This window comes from Panthera pardus, unplaced genomic scaffold (genome assembly GCF_024362965.1).
Source record: "Panthera pardus isolate Hobbes unplaced genomic scaffold, ASM2436296v1 HiC_scaffold_8, whole genome shotgun sequence".
NCBI lineage: Eukaryota > Metazoa > Chordata > Mammalia > Carnivora > Felidae > Panthera > Panthera pardus.
In genome coordinates this window covers 19,578,856-19,600,991 of record NW_026527013.1, presented here as the reverse complement: position 1 = coordinate 19,600,991, position 22,136 = coordinate 19,578,856, and the positions used below count along the sequence as shown (strand labels likewise).

The 22,136-nt window shown below is 55.3% G+C and overlaps 2 protein-coding genes across 8 annotated transcripts; one reads left to right on the top strand and one right to left on the bottom strand.

Annotated features, from left to right (window-relative positions):
* Nucleotides 1-521: 521 nt before the first annotated feature.
* HEMK1 (HemK methyltransferase family member 1) lies at nucleotides 522-10,497 on the bottom strand. Of its 5 annotated transcripts, XM_019416963.2 has the most exons (11): nucleotides 10,430-10,497; nucleotides 9,031-9,410; nucleotides 8,641-8,732; nucleotides 8,235-8,328; nucleotides 4,076-4,210; nucleotides 3,682-3,746; nucleotides 3,357-3,406; nucleotides 2,318-2,426; nucleotides 1,371-1,466; nucleotides 1,106-1,219; nucleotides 522-942 (listed from the first exon to the last, which is right to left on the bottom strand). In XM_019416963.2, exons 2-11 carry the CDS (start codon nucleotides 9,256-9,258, stop codon nucleotides 882-884), a joined length of 1,044 nt encoding a protein of 347 aa, XP_019272508.1. In that variant the 5' UTR covers nucleotides 9,259-9,410; nucleotides 10,430-10,497; the 3' UTR covers nucleotides 522-881. The 5 variants fall into 5 exon arrangements, with proteins under 5 accessions (XP_019272508.1, XP_053753001.1, XP_053753003.1 ...); XM_053897026.1 differs by lacking the exon at nucleotides 1,371-1,466; XM_053897028.1 differs by lacking the exon at nucleotides 10,430-10,497 and having other exon boundaries at nucleotides 8,235-8,366; nucleotides 9,069-9,183.
* Nucleotides 10,498-11,770: 1,273 nt separating this feature from the next.
* On the top strand, nucleotides 11,771-20,383 carry CUNH3orf18 (chromosome unknown C3orf18 homolog). 3 transcript variants are annotated; one of them, XM_019416969.2, is made up of 6 exons: nucleotides 11,771-12,188; nucleotides 13,293-13,409; nucleotides 13,765-14,153; nucleotides 16,822-16,847; nucleotides 17,377-17,524; nucleotides 18,773-20,383. In XM_019416969.2, exons 3-6 carry the CDS (start codon nucleotides 13,920-13,922, stop codon nucleotides 18,851-18,853), a joined length of 489 nt encoding a protein of 162 aa, XP_019272514.2. In that variant the 5' UTR covers nucleotides 11,771-12,188; nucleotides 13,293-13,409; nucleotides 13,765-13,919; the 3' UTR covers nucleotides 18,854-20,383. The 3 variants fall into 3 exon arrangements, with proteins under 3 accessions (XP_019272514.2, XP_019272513.2, XP_019272515.1); XM_019416968.2 differs by having other exon boundaries at nucleotides 11,771-12,294; XM_019416970.2 differs by lacking the exons at nucleotides 11,771-12,188; nucleotides 13,293-13,409; nucleotides 13,765-14,153 and adding an exon at nucleotides 14,354-15,244.
* The last annotated feature ends 1,753 nt before the right edge of the window (nucleotides 20,384-22,136 follow it).

Sequence of the window (22,136 nt, the reverse complement as noted above, 5' to 3'; positions counted from 1 at the left end):
CTCCAACCAGGGACAGATGGGTTACCTGAAACTGCAAGGTCAACTTGGAAGGAATGTTTTAGCCAAAAGCTATGAGAATAAAAAGTAAACATAAACGCTGCTTACTCCTTACTGGCTCAAGCCTTCAGTGAAATAAATGAGGATAGGTGACCCCAGAACTGTGCACCAAAGACCCTCAGCCCAATCCCCTCCAGGAAGCAGGCAGTCAGCTCTGAGCTGAAGTTCAGATGATACTCCTGTGCTCAGAGCCTAGACCCAGTCAGGGTGTGTGGGAGTGTACCTAGGGCAGTTGAGGGCTAGGTCGAACCCTAGGAGTGAGTTGATTAGTCCCAAGCCCCTGGCATCCAAGGCCAAAAGGAGCACCCATGTGCCTTTCTCCACACTGCACTCTCACACTCCCACCAGATGGGAGACTGATGGCTAGTCCTGCTGGAGCAGGAGGAAGCTCTTACTCCCAGCACTGCCTGGGGACAAGGGGACAGGGGACCCACAAATCACAGTAACAAAACATTAGACGACTATTTGTTGGTCTCTTGACACTTTATTGGCCATATCTCCCAACATCCCCAAGGCAATTCCACTCACAGAGACACTGAGCAACCTACCCTTGGCCACACTGGTGTGATGGGAAGCCAGAATGGGAACCTAGGTCTGCTCAGCTCTGAGCCAAACTATGGATGTCCTTGTTCTTTGCCACCCCAAGAAGGACATCCCCACCCTTGCTTCTATCCCCAAGTCTCCCAGAAATGTGGAGCTTGGGGAATCACAGAGCCATGGGAAATGTCATAAGCATCTGGGTTCTAGAAAGTGCCATCACCTCCCTCCAAGTAGCATTCCAGGAAGAAGGATCAGCCAGGCACTCTGGTAGGCTGGGGCCCTGGTCAGGCTTCCATAAGGCAGCCACACTGTGGCCCAGACCTCCGGATATGCAGGAACCTGGGCCTAAGGAGACAGGGACAAGAGGCCAATTATTGCCTGAATCCCAGGGGATGAGCAGAGTTTGGGAACAGCATACTCTCCCCACAGCCAGAGCTGTGGATGGCCTGAGTGGAAGAACCAGTGTGGCTATGACTATGGAGGTAGGGGTGGGGTAGGTAGAGCTCACCTCCCACAGAAATCCTTGCGCACAGCCACGAGATCAAGGGACAGGTCAGGCCGGCTCTGAAGCCAGCTGCCAACAAGCTCTGGATGTCTTGGATCCACTTCTAAGAAGATGCTCCTACATGGAGGAGAAATGGGTCAGCTCAACCAGGCAGGACTAGGACCTGCACTTCTGGGTTACCTGGACCGGGAGGCGTGGGGGCAGAATGACTGTCAGGGCAGGCCTAGTACACACTGGGACAGATCCAGGAGACCTGCCCTATCCATACCCAGAGTCCTTCAGAAGCCAAGGTGCCAGGGCCAAGATGTGGGTAATGATGTCCATGCCCTCCTCCCCACCATCCAGGGCTACTGGGTCTTCATAGCTGAAGGGAAAACAGTGGAAGGTGAGAGTCTGGGACAGGGGGTATCTTAAACTGAGCAGGGCCCTCCACAAAGGGGCCCCATGGAACTTACACTCTGGGCTGACAGGAAAATCTGAGGACACAGAGGGAGGAGACCCCAACAGCAGCTCTGATGCCCCTACCTCCTATAGGCAGCAGCCCACCAGGCAGTGCTGGGAGTCCTTAGCGAATCCCACTGACTGATAGCGAGGCAAGGCTGTTCCTATGCTTAGTCTGCAGGGGGGGGGGGGGGGGAGGGGGGGGCGGGGCTTGGAACTAGCTAGACCATTCCTGAGAGCCTGGAAAGGGGGAGCCAGCACCTTGACCCACATTACCGCTGCCTCGTCCAAGGGATCCTGGGCTACCCCTAGTTCTCAGCCCTTGTTTGAGAACAGGATGACTCACAGTAAAGCCTGGAGTAGGGTCTTAGTCCCAGCCTTCTTGCTAAGCCCCTACATGACCTTGGACCAGGCACCTTCCCTCTCCGGGCCTCATTCTTCTGTAAAATGATGTACCCATTTGAGCACCTTCTATGTATTCTATACAATGTCTAATGTCATTCATTGTTAAGTCCTCCTCATGGCCCTACAAAGGTCTATCACTCCCCTTTCAAAGGCAGGAAATGAAGCTCAGAGAAGTTCAGTGGTCTTAAGTGGGAAGGCAGAAGCTAAACCGAGTAGGTCTGTGGGCTCTTAAGTGAACCTCTCTTTCAACATCACTGTCCCTTTCAGTCCCCTCTCCCTCCCTGGCCCTCCCAATGGTGTAGTTCCCCCAGGGCAGACACATCCCCCAAGGCCTTCTCAGGCCTGGCTCTCTCCTATCATACCCTGTACCTGCGGATCTCAGGGGCCAGCTGCTCCATGTCTTGGTGGAAGATGTAGGGAGGGTTGCTGACGACCAGGTCCATGGGGCCCCAGGGCAGGAGGTGTGACCAGCTCCCCTCTATGGTCAAAGGGAACACACAGCAGAGACTAGGTGGCAGCTCTACCTGCCACCATGTCCCTTGGGTAGTCTCCCTCCCCAAGCCACACCATGGGCCTATCTCTGGATCTGATAACCCAGACCTGCAAATTAGTGCCCAGGGTCCCCGGCCAGCAGCCTGGCCAGGAGCATGTATACTCTGAGATGGCAACTTTTCACATGGAATATCCTTGCCCTCTCTCCCTCCTCTCAAATCTCAGCTCAAGTGCCACCTTTAGGAAGACCTCTCTGCTTGGTCAATGCAAGAGCCTCTGTTCTCTGTAACCCTACTGGCCCTGCCATATGCTGCCCCATAGCCAACATGGACTCAGTGTGTGGAGGGCATGCCTGGCTTTAGTCAGTCAATTCCTGGCAACTCTGCTTGTCCGTTCCATCCAGGTGCCAGGTGCCACACCAGGTGTATCACTCTATGGAGGGTGCATATGAGGCTCAAAGATCTTATGGATATGTAATGAAGCCAGAACTGCAGCCAGAACCCAAGAACACTCTGCAAAGGTGTGGCTGAGCTGTGCTGTGCCTGGGCCAGGCAGGAGCAGCGTGGGTAGGCACTAAAGTATTAAAGTATTCTGGTCCTAAAGCTTTTCTCCTGAGCTTCTGCTCATCTCTTGACAACAAGCAAGCAAGCCCTAGTTAATCTCACTAGTTACAGGGGTTCAGAAAATAACAAAGACCCTGTGGCTGGTCCCTGCATGGGTCAAATCAGCCCAGGAGGCAGCAGGGATTTGCAGGATTGGTCTAAGATACTGTGTGTGTGTGTGTGTGTGTGTGTGTGTGTGTGTGTGTGTGTGTGTGTGTGTGTGTGTATGTTGGGGAAGCCCTCCATCCATCTCTCCACCATTCAGCACCTGTGCTGAGGATCCCCACCCCAAGGAAGATGGGTAGGGAAGATACCTAAAGTCACATCCAGGGGAACGATCTGAATTCTGTCCAGCAACCGAAGCCTGAAGAGATGGGAAGTGAGGGTGAGCACAGGGGAGGCTCCTACTTGTGGCTACCAGGACTGTGAGAATAAACTCTTCTTGGACTGGCAGTTATCTGGTGCCCACTGTCCTTCATAACCCTGTGGGACCCATGCCAGGCAACACCCCCCCCCACCTCCCCTTTCTTAGGAGTAGAAAACAGACATCAGTGAGTTTAATACCTGAACAGGGATTGAGACCAGGTCCCGAAGTCAGACTTCCCCAACCCTGACCTTCTGTCTCCCCAGCCCGCCTACCTCTGAGCATTCTCCTGGGTCAGGCAGATGGCAGCTTCTCCTTTATCCACAGCAATGACTCGGCTCTGCCCCAAGAATAAATGATGGGTATGTAGGGGGCAGGGTGCCTGGAGAGGCCAGGGCTGGGGACCAGAGCTCTCCTCCAACCCCTACCAGAGAGGAGGGAAATACCCAACAGCCATTCCCCTCTCTGTAGCCAGGGTCTGGCCAGAGAAAAGGGGAAAAGAGTTAGAGGCTATGACCATGATAGGCTGAGGGCAGCCCTGTCTTCCCATATCTGGCCACCTCCTCTCAAGTGCTTCTAGCAGAAATGGGTGGGGAAAGGATCTGTGGGACAGTGAGTGGTAATCCCAGTCTACTCAGGGTGGGGCACAGGGACGCAGAGGGGGCTCACCTGGGGAAGCTGAGTCAGCAGGCTGAGGGAGATGGCTCCCGATCCGCAGCCCACTTCCAGGATGAGGGGGCCACCTTGGGCTCCCATTGGACAGGAACTCTGGGTCACTTCTTTCAGCACCCATTCAACCAGCTCCTGTGAGGCAAAGGGGTCTGGATCAGAGTTAGTGACAACCCAGCCCTCCAGGGGGTACTGGCACAGAGGCCCAAGCATAGTTAGAGGGGTCAATGTAGGGGGGTGTCTAAAGCTAGACTGAACTTTATGTCAGGCCATGGGCAGGTCACTCTGCCTCTCTAGGCCTCAGATTCCCCACCTGTGAAACTGAGTGGATGATAACCCACCTCATCAGGATGCTGGGGACATTAAACAGAAACACATTCGTGAGACATGGGTCCCATTCCTGGTACATGTTAAGTGTTCAATAAACCTCAGCTAGGCCTTTTATAGACAGCCTCTGTTTTGTGCACATGGCAATGCTAGAACCATGCCTGATGTTCCTCGACCACTTCCTCTTTGACTGGCCCTGATTCCAGAACTTTCCCTCCATTAATCTGTTGGATCCTCACAAATGGTCCATGAGGAAGCTAAGGCCCAGGGGTCAAGGCCCCTCCTGGAGCCTAGTTCACAGCTCATGATGGCCAATTATCAGGGGCCAGAGTGGCCCCAGCAACTTCATAGAGCTGAACTTAGAAGTCTCCCAGGGAGGGACAGGGAATTGCCTCCATGGAGGTGGGGCATAGTAGGGAGAACACAGTCCCACCTAAGCCCCATATCTGAAGAGGGCTGTGGCATGCATACACAAGGCATGGGAATAAGTGGGCATAGTGTGGTGGGAGGTGCCTGATTGCACCTGCCTTGGGGGCCTGGGGACACTTATAGACACTGTCACTTTGGAAACAACAGGCTTTCAAGTCTTGTCCACCCATCTGCTACCTGCAGGGACTGTGCATGAAAACCAATACAGGGTGGAGGTGAGAGTGGAGGGCTGCTGCTGCCCAGTAGCCAACTGTTTCTAATGAGCAGTGGAGTGAGGGCCCAAGCAGCCAGGCATGGAACTGGGAAAGGGCAGTGTGCTTCCTTCTCAAAGACAACCCTTAGGAGAATTTCCCTACTTGGGACTCCTGGAATCCTAGGCAGGGCTGGCTCAGGAATGGGCAAAGGGGTCTGCAAGTGGGTGCTCCCTTCATCTACAAACAGGTCCACCTCTCCAGAAAGGCTTCCTCACCCCCACCGCCCCACCAGGCTCTCTCTACCATGGCTCCTCACCATGAGTCTAAAGTCCAGGATGCAGTTTGCCTTTCCTACCAGACTGAAGGCTCCATGATGGGAAGACCAGGAATCTAACCCATCACAGTGTGTCCCACAGGCAAAGCCTGACCCTCAGAGGGGCCTCCTGGCCACTTTCCAAGTGCTGGGCAAGCTCTCAGTGGTCGTGGGAAGCTACCCTCTAAGTCTCAGACTCCCCTAGGTCCTCCCAAACTCCCAATATCAACAGTCAAGCTCAACAGCTCCAGATCACTCAGACCCATTTGCCATATAAGCTCCTCAGTCCTGAGTCCCAAAAGGCATTTTATCCTTCCAGGCCCCCCAATCCCAGGAGCAAAGCTCACCTGTGCCCAGGGTAGCAAGTTCAAGGCAGGTAGGGCTTGGCCTATGGGTTCAACCCTTCCTGTTTCCCTCACTTGCTCCCACTAGTCCTGTACCAGGCACTACTGGAGATTGCAGGGGTGCTTGCAGCAACCTGGGCCCATAGCACTGGGACTACCATAGCGCGAGAAGTCTAGAGCTGTGGTGGAGAGATTGCGGGCTCAGCACTGAAGCCACATACTGAGCATCTGGTAGGACAGCTGAGGCTTGTCAGGGGTGTGAACTTCTCTTGGTTTCCCGGCCACAGACAGACCTACTCTGGTTGGAGAATGACCCCTTGGACAGCCACACTGGCCAGCCACCTCAGAGAGACACCCCTGACCTCAGAGAGACATACAACATATATGAACGGCCATCCCAGGGAGTGCATGAAGCTGAGTGTCCCCTGGACCCTCTATTACACTCCAGACCACTTGAGGATCAACTTGGCTATGGGACAATTATAGGGGTAGAGACCACCTGCAAGAAGTCCACAAACTTTCCTCCTCACCAAGTGAAGAGGCTCCAGCCTCCATCAGCCTGAAATTGGTGGCTCGTTAGAGGAGGCTGAAAGCTGAGCTGGCCTCAGACTCAGGGCACCTCTTCTAGGTGAGTAAGGGAAGAATCCAAAACCATGATGGGGTGGGGATAGAAGGGAATGTGGGGAACAGACAGCTTCCGTCAAGAAGTCAGCCCAAGGCCTCAGCAGGACCTGACTGCTGTGAGTACCCTCCATTCGGATGTTCTGAGACAGCAGCCCCATGAAGGTGGCACTGCCTCTTTCAAGCTAATCACAGATAAGGCACTGAGCCTCCCATACCCCGCAGAGCCTCATCTTGCCCAATTGGATACGAATGGCTCACACTCTCAGCCTTGGGTTTCCCACTGTACACACCGCCAGCCTGGGGACTGAGCCACCTTCCCACCCACAGGGAAAGCCCAACTCATCGAGCCACATGCCACCTACAGCTTCACATTTCTGACTTCTGCCCCCATCATCAGAAACTGTCCTCCAGTGATAGAAAGATCACAGGCACCATGAACTGTTCCCTGCACCCATTCTCCCTACTCCCTGCCACAGGCCACGTCCTCTCAAGTTCTTGGTAAAGCACCCCCAATGTGGCTTCACATTGGGGCAAACCTGGCAAGTTCTCAGAAATGTCTGCACAGTGAGGTGAGGACCTGACCTCCCAACCACAGCCTCCCCCTCCGTTCTCCCCTCCCCCTGCTCCTTGCAACAGAGCTGCTCTCTGGCCCAGACCCACACAGGAATGGGGGGCCCACATGTGAGCCAGAAGTCCACATTCCACATTCAGAACCCTGGAGCACATGGCTGGTGTCAGATCAGCTCTGAGGGGACTGAAAGGTCATCATGGTAGCTTCCCTCCCATGTCCTGACCCTTGGCAGCCTCAGGAGACAGTAAGTGAGCTCCCAGCCAGAGGTCACATGCTTGGGAAAGACACAGGGTAGCCTCCCAAAAACCTACAGGTGGCAGACCACCACTTCCTGCTCTGGATCTCCGCATTCCATCCCAGCTCATCCAATCCCAGATGGGACAGCCCTATGGGAGATGTGGGGCCCTGACCCAGAGTCAGAAAGTCCGAGTGCTGCCCCCACGCTCCTTCCCCTGGCAGCCCTGTGACTTTAGGTGGTTCTCAGATCCCCTACTGTCCCTCCCAGTGCTGGGCTGTAAAGTGAGGACCTGGCCTCTGAACCACATGATGTGGAAGTGAATGGGGTCAGAAGGTTTCTTGGCCAGGGGAGAGAGTCTAGGAAAATGAGGTGGGACTCTGGGTACCTGTCTGGGCAGGTGAATGAGGTATGATCTTTCCTAGGAATGTTTGTATGCCTGGGTACCTTTTGAGAAACACTCCTTCTCAGAGCCTGGTGCCCTCTAGCTTGCCCATCAGCCCCCACACAGCCCCATCCACCTGCTCTGTTCTCTCTGGCTCCCTATAAGGTCAAGGGGAAGCCCAAGAAGGGCTACAGAAAGCATCTCTCCCACAGTAAGGGTGCCTTACCAACAGACAGTATCTAGGGCCACCCAATCCCTAGTCCTAGTAATATGAGGGACACGGGTGATTACCTGACCAGACAGTGGATCTAAGAGAACCACCAAGTCACAGATTCCCTGGCCCAATCCTTTCATCATCTGGGCCCAGAGGGGTCAATGACTTTCCTGAGGTCACATAGCTGTACCAGGCCTCCAGGTGTCCAGCTGGAGCCCTATCCACTCCACCCACACCTCCTGAGATAGGAGGAAGGCACTTTCCCCCCATGGATTGGATAGGCCATGTCTGGGAGCTAGGACATTGGTCTGGGATGTGAGGACACTCAAGGAGGCCAGAAGGAGACCTCTACACTCTTGGCCCCACCTACCAAGCCTTCCAGGAGACACCAGTATGGAAAAGGAAGGCTTCTGAGGACAATAATCACAGGGCCCCAGCGCCCCCTGGAGGAAATCTGGAGCAAGACAGGTACCCTAAACCCCACCCTCATCCCCATCCTGCCCTGTCCTGGTGCCACACCTACCTCAGTTTCCGGGCGAGGGATGAACACTGGGGGGGCCATCTTCAGACTGAGCCCTTGAAAGTCCCACTCCCCGAGGATGTACTGCAAAGGCATCCTGCAGAGGAGGCATCTGGGTGACATCAGTGCTAGAGCCTGGACCAATAGGACCATGACTGATTTGAGAGAACTTGTGGGATACCAAAAGCGTCAGGGTCGTCCTCCTTGCCCCAGGACTCTGAGCCAAGGCCTTCCCTCCCTCCCTTCTCCCTTTCTACTTGCCTGACTCCCCTCTCATCAATCCTTCAGACCAACACCTTCCTAGTCCTTGGATACTTTCCTCCTCCCTGACCACAAACTAGTTGGGCTGGAGGAAATCAGACATCTGTTCCCCACCCAGAGCCCTCAGGTCTGGCGCATGGATGCTCACCTTTGCAATCGGCAGCTACTCAGCTTCTGCACGTGCTGTAGCTGCCAAGGACTCAGGGGCTGGGTCCGAAGTACTGGTCTCAGGCTCTGAAACTGCCCCACAGAGAATGTGAGTGGCTGCCTCCCCTGATCCAAGGGCCTGACCCAGGTTTAGATGGACAATGTTTGTGGGCCCAACACTGACCACCTTGGTCATCCCTGGATCCCTACTGCCTGGCACACACTGTAAACGTTAGCTGGATGAATGAATAAGTATCCATCTAAGACATGCCTTCAGAAAAACCCCATCACTCTTAGCTTAGCATTCTCAGTGGGGCAGAAAAGCCTGGATGTTCTTCCCTAAGGTTCTCCCTCCCCCATTTTCTGCCCTCTTAACAACACTGCACTTAACTGTTTTGGCTCCAAGGACATGAGCCACGATGTACTCACTGGATGCCTGGGCCTCAGGGATGCCCCTCTTCTCAAAGACTGCAGTCCAGTGGCTGACCACCTCTGTGGCACTCAACAACCCAGCCAGGGGCAGATAGGGTTGCCATGAGCTGAAGGCCCAGCCCCTGGTGCCTCCCTTCCTTCCCAAGCCAGACAGGAGGGCCCGGAGCATTCGGTCCCCAAGCTCCATGTCTCAGGGAAAGGCTCTCCTGAGTGCTCCCAGGTCCCTAAGTCTTCCAAGTGATGTCAGCTGCTGAAGATGGGTCACTGGCTCCAACCAGGTAGAGATGGTCACAGGCTCTGGCTCCTCAAGGTGGCTCTGCTCCAGATGTGACTGCCAACCTGCAAGAGAGAAGAACCAGGAGAGCAGCTGAGTCTTGTGTGACCCACTCTTCCCTGACCTGCTGCCTGAGAGAGGGCACGCTCTTGCTCTGCTACCTCCTTAACTCCATTTTAGACCCTCACCCACTTATTTGATTCTTCTTGTCTTGGCCAATTATGTTTTCATCATGTTTTTAGCTGAAGTGGGCTGAACCCAGAGCTCAGTCCCTGGTGATGGGTCGGGGCTCAGGCTTGAGGGCTGAACAGATCTGTATCATCTAGTGTGTGCGACTTGGGAAAGTCATTATTTCTGAGTTCCAGTGTCCTCCATAAAACGAGGAGAATAATATCAACTCCACGTGAGCAGTGCAGCAGACAATGAAAGTTGGCCTGAGAGTCAGCTCAACACATGGGAGGGACTCAATGTTACATGCTCTTAACTAATATTGCAAGAAGAGAGGAGATTGCCTTTGCTTGGGAGCTTTGCTTTTGACATTTTGCATGTACTTGACTGATTTGTATGCTAAAATTCTCCCCCTGCCCCGTTTAACCCATAATCCTAAACATCAGCATAAATCCCCAGCCAAAAAGAAATTGACGATTATTTGTTAACTTTATACGTAAGTTATCACAAACAAGATTTAACAGAAGATTTAAAATTAGTGGTCCCCTTTCCCGTCGCACGGACTAAGGTCCAAACTCGCATACTGAGCACCTGCTAAGTGTCACACCTTCAGAGACCAGCTGGGAGGGAACGCGACTTGCCTAAAATCACCTCGCTAGCACTGTCCCAGGCAGGACACAAACCCACGTCCTCCGGTCTCCAGAGCAGCTCGGTCCACCTGAGCGTTGCCCCAGGAGGAGCCAAGGCCTGAAGTCCGGGACGCAGCTTCCCTCTCAGCTCTGCAAAGCATCGTTAATGACCTAGGCAAGGTCGCCTCTCCCCAAGCCTGTTTCCTCATCTATATAACGCGGAGTGGGGGTCTCGAGAGTGCTGCAGTCCAGGGGCACCCGTCCCGGTTCCCATTTCTAGCACATACCGGCCTGAAGAATTACCGCGCCCGCCCGCCCGGATGCAGAAACTGCCGGGGCATGGCCCCCGGATATGAAAGACCCAACGTGAGCACCCTCGGACGCCCTGCTTCCGGGGTCGGTGCTTCTGAGAAAGGACTCGGGCGGACCCAGTTGCCCAGCTCCAGAGTTCCTAGTGCTACTGGGTTCCACCCGGGAAGCCGCTGCGGGCTGTTGAGGAGGCTGTGAAAGCCACGCGGGGTGCACCGGTAGTCCACCCGCGCCAGGGTGCGTGAATGTGTGGGAGGTTGCACCCTAGGAGCCAGGTCTCCCCATTCTTCCTGAAGGTCACGGAGGGGACATGGCCCCAGCCCGCGGGGACTACTACGAGCTGGCATTTGGGTACCCAGCCGCGGTGGTGCGTGGTCAGCCCCAACGGGGCTGTAAGCAGCCAGCCCAAGGTTTGAGAATTGGAGTGCGATGTCCAGGGGCGTGGTCTAGCGTAGCCTCTGCACAGGCCTAGCAGCACTTGGATGGATTCCAGTGTTGGGGACGGTAGCAATCTAAGGGCGGGACCCAGTGTTCAAGACCTGGCCGAGAGTGGTCCGAGCCGCGCTGGGGGCCAGGGGTCACCAGACCCCAGGGCCGCTTCTGACCCTCTTGTTCCCAGGTTTTAGGGTTTGGATGCTGGAGACCTGGGTTCGAACTCTGGCTGTTGCCAGCTCACTCGGCCTCAGTTGCTCCTTCTATAAAACTCACGGCAGTGTCCCACAAAAGTGTGACCTGCTGACACCCTCCTACCACCAGGATCTATTGTTAACTAGATCACTGTTAACTACTATTAAACATGCAGTTTCCTGGGCTCGGTCCAAGACCCTTAATCCTCGTAAACTCCCTTGAAAACCCGAAGATTAGAAGGTATCCGAGGGTCCCTCCCCTGAGATGATCGCGCTGTGGATGGAGGCTATTGTGAGGAATATATGTAGGATTGTGTCAGGCTGCCCAATAATAATACCAATCCAATAATAATAATACGATCCTGCTCCCAACTTCTCTGAACTAAGCACCCCATTTCTAGCCTGGGGTGGGCGTTTACCCAAGAGGCCTCTCAGTAGAGCCCATCTGAGCAGGAAGCGAGCCCCAGGGAGGGGAAGCATCTTGCTCTAGGTCACAAAGCCATAGAGGGGCGAGCCAGAGTTCAATGGAGGTCCAAGGACTCCCAGTCCAGTGCTCTCCCCGAGCCTTCGGCGTCCGCCTGCGTTTCGGACGCACGCGTCTATCTCGGCGGAGGTAGAGCTCCGCCCGAGTTCTAGTGCAAGAAGGGCTTAGCCATCCAAGGTCCTCTACCCTACTTCAGCAAAGGCCACGGGGAGCGAGGGGTGATCTGCAAGAACCGACACCCAGTGTCCGGCTCCTGCTGGGGGCGGAGCCAGATCAGAGCGACAGGCAATCGGGCCAGTGCCGGGCAGGCTCTGGGCCTGACAGCCAATCGGGAGCCAAGAGCGCGGAGCGGGCAGAGAGGCTAGGCACTGGAGCATGGGGGACCCTTGGGGCTACTCGCCTCGGCCCCACCCCCGCGGTGGGTCCAGGCCCCGCTTGTCCCGGCCCAAGCCGACTGAGCCGGCACTCACGGCTGCCGGCTGTGCGCTGTAGCTGGCCCCGCCCCGACTCGGAGCGCACTGGGAGGGCGGACCTGGGGTCGGACCCGCAGTCCCCGGCTCTGGCCTCCTGCCGATCACCACCACCCCTAGCCTCTCCGGCTGAGCTCGGCGTCCCAGAGAGGATTAAGTAAGTGCTGAGGTCGCAGCTTCTGTGCAAGAATGGAGGAATCACAGAGTCGCAGAGCGGGGATGGGGATTGGAGCAGGGAGGACTGAGGAACCTGGTAGAGAACGGTATGCGGGTTCTCGGAGGTCGCGGTGCCAACCCATTTCACCCGTTTCATTCTCTTGCCCTTTGGACCCTCAGGCAGTCCCAGACAGTGATGGGCAGGGCCTTTTCTCTGCTTTGGATCGAGGAATAAAGAGAGCCCAGAGCAAGAGTTAAGGGTCTGGCCCAAGGTCATGTCTGGGGTCAGAGGCAGAGCCAAGAAAGAACCTGGGGCTGCTGACGCGTTCAGCCTAGCTGGAGGGAGAGGGCAGAGAGGGATGAGCCCCCATATCCCTCTGCCAACCTTACCCCTTCCTAAGGAGCCATCATTGGTGTGTACACTCCTCACACACACACACCCATGCACCTGCACAGGGAGGCACCCCACATACACCCATGAACTAGGACAGGGAGGTATGTGTGCAGCCATGAGCTGTGTATCTCCCCCTTCTCCCTAGACCTGCCCTTAGGCAGCTTGAATGGGCCCCCTTCCCACCTTGCCTTACCCTGCGCCCTCTGGCCTGGGAAGACCTAAGCCACACCCTCTTGCCACATCTCCCACCCTCTCATCCCAAGGGAGGAGGGAGGGGAGAAGAATCATCTCAGAGTGGGTGCTCCATCCCTGCATATGAAGACACACTCCCTGCTCACCTGGTTTTTCCTTGTCTCTGGCAGCCCCTAGCTCCCCTATGGAGGTCCAGTGACCCTAAGAGCCTGCAGAGAAGTCGTGCCAGAGGAGCTGACCTTAGCCTCTCTCCCCTTCCTGCCTCCTGGGCTCTCCACACCTGCCCTGCCCCACTGCAAACACAGCCTGGATCACAAAATTGGCTGGGTCCAGGGGCTTCTGTGGCTCCCCTTTCCCAAGTGGGCTGCCCAGTGGGGAAGGTCTATACATTGGGTGCTTACTGTGGGCAAGGGTTGCGCTGAGCTAAGTCTTTTCTAGGAACCAGTTCATTCTGCCATTTTAACGATCCTGTGAGGGAGGTGGGGTTTTGTTTTTGTTTTTGTTTTTGTTTTATCTCAGACTCAGGAGAACTGAGACACAGAAGTGGAGTGACATGCCTAAGGTCATCTGACTCTTGGGCAAGTGTTTCCCTCCAGGAAAGGAAAAAGCTGCAGTATTTTTTTCTCCAAGCAGGAGGTGAGGCATATGGGGGGCAGGGAGTGAGGAGATGGGAAATGCAGGGAGTAGGGGTGGGAGGGTGGCTATTACACAGGGGAGAGACTTTTTCTTTCAAACCTCCCCGCCACCTTTCACATCTTCCAAGTATAATCACTATGGTTATCATACCCTCAGAGAAGGGGAAGGGCTTCATTTTCACCTTCCTAAATCCACATGGGAACTGTACATAAGTAAAGCACATGTCCTGATGTCCCTTGAACTTGCCTTTGCCCTCAAACTTTTATTTCCCCAGTGCCTTCAGAACTTAGGGGTACTTGATGTTACCACTGAGTCCTGTTCTAAGCCTCATGGTTTTTTATTCTTTCTTTTCCAGCACCCAAGGAGCCAGGGAGCTCCCTTTATCCAAGGAGTTGGCAACCTGCAAGTATAGTGGGGGGCCACAGTCTGGGACACTACTGATGTCAGAATCAAGTTGGCAGGTTGGCTGACCACAGGCAGTCTCTCAGCCAGGGCCCTCCCAGCATCAGCATGAACTCCAGGATCCCATCTGCCAGGGGCTGGTTCAGCAGCCGCCCACCCACCTCTGAGCCTGACCTGGAGCCTGCCACAGATGGGCCAGCTTCCGAGACCACTACCCTCAGCACAGAAGCTACCAGCTTTAATGACACCAGAATCCCTGACGTGGCTGGTGGCACAGCTGGTGTGGGCACAATGCTTCTGTCCTTTGGGATCATCACAGTGATTGGCCTGGCTGTGGCCATGGTAAGAGCTGGCAGGCTGGGGCTGACCCAGATGGCCGTCAGTTGGAGGAGGGTGGTCAGTGTTTAGATCTTAGAAACTCTAATCAGAAGATAATTGTCTGTTAATGATAGCACGATCTTCCCCTTCTCCAGGTATTTTTCCACTAGGGACCCAGAGACCAGAGAGGCTGCCTCCAACTGGAAGAACCAGAGAAGGTTCTCAGGATACATGGTGTCTTGAGCTGGGCCATGGGGGCCATGTAGGAGTTGGAGAGGGGGTTGTTCCAGGTGGAGGGTCCTGATGGGCAAAAGTTGGGAGGCAGGCAGGGGTTTATGTGAGCAGCAAGCAGGACAGTGAGGCAAGTGGGGGGAGGGGTGCCATAGGAGTAGAGGCCAGAAGGCGATGGGAATAGAACCTGGGCTGCAGAGTAGGGGTGGGATGCTCTGGGCATGGCAGCCTGCTGGCAATGTTCATTCACTTGGCAGTTATTTACTGGGCATCTGCCCTAGACCAAGCCTTCAGGTCCCCAGGGACTAGGGAGACAAGGTCCTGCCCTGTGTTTCTTTGGGGAAATAGGAGACAGATAAACCAAGGATGCCAAGGGCAGCCTAGAGGGACTGAGTTGGGGTGCACCTGTGGTCCCCTGGGTGGGCTGACAATGGTGGCATCCTGGCCACTGCCCCTCGCAGACTCTGATGGCTAGCCCTAGGCTCAGGACCAGGTTGCTCTGGCAAATAAGGCTGTGGATGGTCCATCCATGACCTGGCTGGAGCTACTGTTAAACCAAGGTTGCCATATGGGCCCTGTAGGCTCCGGATCACTGCCAGGGAACAACTCCTGGCCAGCAAGCAGGGCCAGGATGCAACACACAGAGTGAGCGGGCTCCCTGGGCAGGAGCAAGGCAGAGCGCCAATGTTTCCCCATGGCACCAATGTGGCAGTTAAGTAAACTGAAACAATCTTACCTCAGGGAAAATGTGGGGTCTGGAATCTGCCCTTATGACTCTAGGCAAAAGATTTTGTCCCAGGAATTTGGGAGCACTCCCTTACGTTTCATTCTGGAGGAACATTCAGAGGGCCAGGATAGAGGAAATTCTTGCCCAAACCAGAGAGGTAGGAAGATTGTGGGACAAAGGCAATGGAGGGCAGAAAATAGCTCTTGGGCACTAGGGAACAGGTTCAGAGATGCTCCCTGAATGCTGCTTCCTCTCCTCTCATGCCAGCCCCCAGCAGGGCCATGTTGGGTATGAGGAGAGGCAAATCAGTGCCAGGTTGTGTGCCTCACACAGATGGAGTCGTATGGGAGGGCTTCCTGGAGAAGGCAGCACTGCAGCTGGATGGTGAGGGGTGGGAAGATTTGGAAGGAAGGTATGTGGGAGGGTGGTGTCAGTAGGTGGCGCAGAGGGAACAGCAGGACCATGGCATGGAGATTGGTTAAAGGTTTTGGACTCTCGTGAAGACCCGTCTGTAGGACAGGACCACAGGGCAGTAAGGAGGGTTTGGAGAAGGGCCAGAGTAGAGGGAGTAGAGGGAGTCCAGGTGCTTGGGCTGAAGCTACTGGTTCAGGGCAGATAGGGGGCTGGGTCTGAGACCTGGAGCTCCCCCAGCATCCTTTCCACAGGACAGCAAGGGTATCATCCATATGTGACCCCTGGAGGGGATGGAAAGCAAGGGGCAAGTCAGTTTCTTTTCAGGCCTTTGGGGTTTCCGAGGAAACATGCAGCAAGAGGAACTCTGGGCCAGGCTGGAAACCAAACCAGATTCAAGCTGTGAATGAGGCACAAAGGATATGAGAGCCACAGAGGACAGACTCTAGGGACATGGCTTTTCCCCAGGCAGAAGTGGTCATTCTCCTGGCAGCCAGAAACCACCAGTTTAGGGAACAGCCAGGTGGTGGCAGAGGTCCCTGGAGTCCCTGCCCTGGTGGCCAGCCCTTCTTCCCTTCTCAGTGCTTTGTATCAGGATGTTCTGCTCCCACCTGGAGCTCTTAGGTCTTGCACGTTTCCTCAAGCTGCCTAGGCCTTTATCTTCCAGTCTGTACCATGGGGATTAGGACCCAAGGCCTTTCTACGTTCCTCCAGCATCCGAGCTCCGGTGTTCAGTCTGGGCTGCTATTCAGGGGCTCATGCTCTCCTTCCCAGGCCCCGTCCACTGAAGCCCATCAGCCTCCCATGGAAACCTCAGAAGCCCAGCCCAGAGCCTTGCCTAGAGCCACTGCCCTGCAGAGTTTGGCCACTACCTCTCCCCTGTTCTTTTTGCCCATCCATGGCTCTGGGGAAGCCATGTACTCCCTGGGGAGAGTTGAGAGGAGAGGGCGTGCTGAAATCTTCCCTCCCCCCTCAGCCCTAAGGAGTCTAAGGCAGGTGCTGAGTGGCTGAAACCACAGTCTATATTGGCAGAGATAGGGTCCTCCTGTCTGCAGGCCAGGCCTGACTGCGTGGTCTTCCCAGGCTGGGCTCCTCAAGCACGGGCCTGCTCCCCACCTCGAAGCCCAGGCACTGTCAGCAGCTGATAAATGTCAAAAGGAGGCACAAATGCAGATGTGTGTGTCCCTGGGAGGGAATCCCCTGAGGACATGGGGACCCACACTTCTCCCCATCGTCAGCTTCAGGATGTCCCCTGTCCCAAGGGACTGCTGACTAGTCAGGGACTTCATTCCCAGCCATTTGACACTGCTCCTTCTCTTGCAGGTTTTATACATCAGGAAGAAGAAGAGGTAACTCCCCAGTTGCCACCCAAAACTCCAGCCTGTTGGCAGTGTTGGGCTGGACTCCAGGAGACATGGGTGGGAAAAGAGAGTCCCACCAACATTGGGGCCCCTCTCCCTGGTCAGGGAGTCAGGTCCTCTTCTGCCCACTCATGGCTGGGGATGAATACTTTCCCTCCAGGAGTGCTGAGCCACCCTTACCCCAATACCCTGAGTTCCAGGTTACTGACTCCCCTACACTGCCTGGCCTGCAGAGGCTGTGGATCACACACGGCCCTGGCCTACGCAGTCTTCATGGACCCCACAGATGATGCCTCCATGGGCCATGGCCCCATCTGGTCCCAGGAGTGGGTAACTAACAGAGGGGTGGAGGTGGTACTACAGGTACAAAAATAGCTTTCATTTAATCCCAGAGGAAACCTCAGGCCCCCTAAGCATAGCTGTGTGCTATGGCTCAGCTGGGCATCAGGCAGGGCCCGGAAGGCTGGAGGGAGGGCAAGGACCTGCCATGCCCCCAGCAGCCTCCCCCCACCCCCAGGCTGGAGAAGCTCCGCCACCAGCTCATGCCCATGTACAACTTCGACCCTACGGAGGAACAAGATGAACTGGAGCAGGAGCTGCTGGAGCACGGGCGGGATGCTGCCTCCATGCAGGCTGCTGCCTCTATGCAGGCCATGCAGGGCAAGGTGGGCACTAACCAGGCTCCCCACCCAGGCTGCAGGCTGCTCATGAGTCCTCTACCCCCACCCCTCCCTCCTTTCTCATGCAGCTTTCCAGCACCTGCCATACGGTCAAGTGGGTATATGGGTTTTGTCAGGTTTGTTTAGAAACAGGTAGAGTTTCCCTGTGGCCACCTATAAACTGACTACATGAGGCCAGGGCAGCCCTGGAATCCAGCCCAGCTCTACCCCTGCTAACGTAGTGATCTTGGCAGCCCCTTGGCCTCTCTGAGCCTCTGCTTGTCTGCAAATGAAAGTCCTAATTCTTGCCCTCTGTGCCCCCACGCCTTGGCTAGGAAAGCAGGAGAGGACTGATGGGAGAGATTGTTGGAACTGGGAGGCTGGTGCCTCTGCCCCCTGAGGGCCCTGGTCCTGAGCACATCATGATTGGGGTCAGATTCTGGAACAGGGGCACCCCTGACTACACTAGGGGGTTCCTAGCAACTGACAAACCCTGGGTGTGTGGATACCCCAGCCAAATTCACCTCCTACATCCAAAGGGTTAGGTACCTGTGTGGTCACCCTGTCAGAGCCACTGGGCTGCATGGCTATTTGCCACCAGTCCCTAAAATTCCCAAGGGCCAGAGCAACATGAGGAGGCCTGGTCTCCCCCTGACCCATGAAACCCCTTTGCATTTCTCCTTGCCTTGACCCCACAGGTTGTGGGGGGAGGCGGGGGGAGGCGCTGGCCCTGCCAGGGCAGAATTAGGAGACTGGATTCAGGAAGAGTCCAGACTGGGAGTCCAGAGACCTCCTGATTTTGCCACCAGTTCTGTGGCAACTGATCAGGACACATTCCCCACTTGTGATATTTGGGAAATCAGGCTGAGAACCTTGGTCCACCCAGCCCATGGGACTACTGACAATTTGACAGTTGTTTCCTGTGTGCCTCCCTGCCTCCTCTGGTCCAGCCCCTGTGCTAGAGCTAGGGGATACAGAGGTGAGCCCCCTTCTGCTGGGAGAGAGTGGTGCATGCGTAATTAATCCAGCCTCTAGGCCCGCAGGGCAAGTGCATGCTGGCAAACTGGTGGTGGCTGGGGGGGGGGGGGGGGGGGGGGGTCATCAGAGCCAGTTGGTATATCCAGGCTGAACTTGCAAGGAGAGCATTCCAAATGGAAGGCATAGCTGGTGCCAAGTGAAAACAGACAAACCCGGAAGCAAGGGTGGAGGTGAATGGCCTTGGTCAAGGTCCCTGATGCCCCTGTCTCTCTGCAGACCACTCTCCCCTCTCAGGGCCCACTGCAGAGGCCCAGCCGGCTGGTGTTCACCGACGTAGCCAATGCCATCCATGCATGAGTGCCCCGGGGACAGGCCTGGACTTCTGATGAAGACACCTGCCAGAGTGCCCATTGAGCTGCTCACTCCGTGATTGTTAAGACCTACTCTCAGGACCTGCCCTGCCAAGGCCCAGCTATTCCCAGGACCCACCTGCTGACTCTCCAGGCTCTAAGAGAGGCCCTGGCCAGGCTGGACATCTGGCTGCTGATGTCCCCTGATCTGAGGGCCCTGGCATGGAGGGCATCCCTCATGTCAGGAAGTTGAGAGCTATGCTAGCTTCCTTGTGTCCTCCCCAGACTCCTTACATCATGGTCTGCTCCTCTAATGTGGAGGAAATGGGGGGGAGACATGGGATGGGAGGGGAAAGGAGAGAGGAGTAGGGAGGGTTTCCCCTTTGTCAGGGAGAGACCTGTCTTCAGAATCTGGAGCCTCCTCTACAGTGTGGAGAGGCAACCAACCGGGTCGCCCCAGGAGAAGCCCAGGGATGAAGCAAGAACTGCCAAGTGGGCAAGGATGCCAGGAAGAGGGCTGCTCCTACCCAAGGCCCATCTGTATTTTGGAGGGTCCACGAGGCCTCCCAGCCACCCTCCCTGGCAGCCAGCTGTTGGCTGGGAAAGAGCAAAGGAAGTAGGGGACCGGGTGTAGAGGGACACAATGCCTGGACCTGCTGAAAGGCCTCAGACATGTGTGTGAATGTGCCCATGTGCAGGGTAGGATGTGCGTATCCCAGCACAGGGTAGGATGAAGACCTTCTGCATGGGCCCCAGCCTCCAAGTCCACCCCACCCCTTGATGTGTGTGGGAGCACCAGGATAGGCCACCTTCTCTGCCTTCAGTGTTTGGGACTGAAGGGAAAGGAAAGCCAAGGTGAAGGTCCTGCTGCCCATCTCATCTCTTCACTGGGCTCTACAAGCCAGGTAATCTGCTTCTGAAAATGGTTCCCTGTCCTGGTGTATATTGGGGATCTAGGGTTGTGGGAGAGGCTACTGGTCTGAGGGCAGTGGTCACAGGCTGTGGGCTATCTGGGGACTTCTGACTGCCTGAAACGGGGCAGGGGTAGCCCCATGGGAAGCAGACCTATTTGATAGCATTTGATAGCATAGCCCACCCACCCATTGTCTACCCACCCCACATCCCTCAGGAATTCTTCTACCAGTCTGGGGCATGTGAGCAAGGCATGGGGCTAAGCCAGACCCCAGGAGCTGAGCAATTTTCTACTCTGAGCATGCATGCGCACGTGAGCATGCACAGAAGCATGCCCCCATGCCCAGCCTCGCCACCATTGCTGTCCTCCGCTTTCTGGAGGGGATGCGGGGGCAGCAGCAGAGACCTTCTGTTGGGCAGATACCACGTGTCAGGATGTGAGGGCCAAGGAGGCCCGTGTAGGGAAGATTTGGGATGTATTCCCTCCTCTAGATGCTATAAATACATTAGCACTTGAACCAACTGGAGGGCTGTGGGTAATTTAGGATGCACAGACGCTGTAATTTAACTCACAGCATCTCCATGTGAGAGCATTAAAGATGTAATTAAGATGTTTACACAAAAAGAGTGTGAGTCTGTGACACTTGGGGTGTGAAACACCAGGAGGGACAAGATGGGTGAAGGGCTGTGTGGGGGCCTGGCATAGTCACTTGGAGCCCAGCTATGAGCTGGCAGCTCCATTGGCTTTCCTTGAACTATCTGATGAAATGCCTCTGGCCCTGAGTTCAGGCTGCTGTGGGGCCTCGTGTCTCAACTGTGGGATGGAGTCACAATGCCTACCATCCCCTTGGGTGGAGAGGCAAAGTGCACCTTGTGGGACCTGAGGAAGGAGAGGGCTTGAGCCCCAAGGACTAGGGGGAGGTGTGGTGCCTGAGGATCCATAGGAACTGGGTCTGAAACACAAAAGGGAACACAATAATGTGGTCTTTCCCAGATCACAGGGTGCAGGGAGTGGGTAGAGTTGGGAAGCCTTGAGGTCATCTGTGTGGAAACCACCTACAGGGTTCAGAAGGGTTTGGGGAGAATGACACCAGGGTGACCAACTCTCCTGGTTTTCTCAGGACTGCCCAATTTTAGCATTGAAAATCCCACAAACCAGGACTCTAAGTGATATTCAGATCCTCCCCTAAAGACCTGAGCCTTCAGGCCAGCATAGGAAACAAGGACAGGGTGAGCAGCAGTTCCATGGCGGAGGGCTAGGCTGGGAGCCGGGGTTGCAGGCCAGGGCCCTGGGTAAAGGTGATTCCCCAAGAATTCCATAGGCCACCCTCATTGGGGTCACACAGATGGGCCTGTCAGTGATGACCCTGGTCTCGCAGACTAGCAGAAGGATTCTTAAGGGTCATGGGGTGAGAGGAGAGGGATGGATGGGCTGTGTGCCCCCCATCCTGCTGGATAACCCCTCAATCCAAAAATGTGGGAGCTACAGAAGACTCAGTGTCTAAGGGACCCTAAAAGAGTGAGGCCTATGGAGTAAGGCTAGCACCTAGGGACTAGGGCCAGGATGGAGGCTCCAGGAGGACCCTGTCGCCATTCTCTCCTGCTGCCTGCTCCATGCCCTTTCCGAAGGGTGGGCCCAGGTAGGTGGACAGTACAACTTTTTGTGAGTGACAGGGCCACTGCCTCATCCCTATCCCTTTGCAGATACCTCCTACCCACCTTCTATTTGCTAGCTCTCTCTCCCAATTGTGGAGGAGACCCAAACTCCCTGCACATTCCTAGGTCTTCCACAGAGCATGGGATCAATAAATATCATGGTGGAAGGATTCAGTTGATGTGTCCTTGTGACCATGGGCCTGGCGGGCTGACCAGAACTCTCTTCACCAGAGAAGGAGACCAATGGGGGGAGAAAGTCACCTGCCTGCCCTGTCGCTCCTGAACTTGTCTGTTAAAGGAGGCCCTTGTGAAATGCCCCTGCCACACACACACATACATCGCTAAGCGAATCCTCTATAAATGAATAGCAACCAGGGCTTCAGGGTAAAAGCTGCAGCACTTTGCAGTGGGTGCTATCAGCGTGGACGTGGATGGGCACCTTCAGCAGAAGCCACCTTGTTTAGTGAAGTAAAGTGTCAACTTCCAGCCAAAGTGTATACAGTAACCCCACTGCCTGGCTGCAGGCAGACATCAGGGACACCTTCAGAATGTAAAGGTCATTCTTGTGGAGGTGAGCTCAGAAACCAGTAGCAGTTTAACCTTGCTATTGATTCCTTCCAGAAACATTACCGAGCCCAGCACTGTGATCCTGTCAGTGAACCAGCTCCATTGGTTGGTGTCTGCACCTCCATTTGAGATGGGAGGAAGCAGGTGTCAAATAG

Coding starts and splice junctions, on each gene's coding strand:
- HEMK1 (XM_019416963.2), bottom strand. CDS start 9,258: ATGGAGCTTGGGGACCGAATGCTCCGGGCCCTCCTGTCTGGCTTGGGA. Junction 3,407..3,681: donor ACCCAGGAGAATGCTCAGAG/GTAGGCGGGCTG, acceptor CCATCTCTTCAG/GCTTCGGTTGCTGGACAGAA. Junction 1,220..1,370: donor TGGCTTCTGAAGGACTCTGG/GTATGGATAGGG, acceptor TCCTCCATGTAG/GAGCATCTTCTTAGAAGTGG.
- CUNH3orf18 (XM_019416969.2), top strand. CDS start 13,920: ATGAACTCCAGGATCCCATCTGCCAGGGGCTGGTTCAGCAGCCGCCCA. Junction 14,154..16,821: donor TTGGCCTGGCTGTGGCCATG/GTAAGAGCTGGC, acceptor CTTCTCTTGCAG/GTTTTATACATCAGGAAGAA. Junction 16,848..17,376: donor TACATCAGGAAGAAGAAGAG/GTAACTCCCCAG, acceptor CCCCACCCCCAG/GCTGGAGAAGCTCCGCCACC.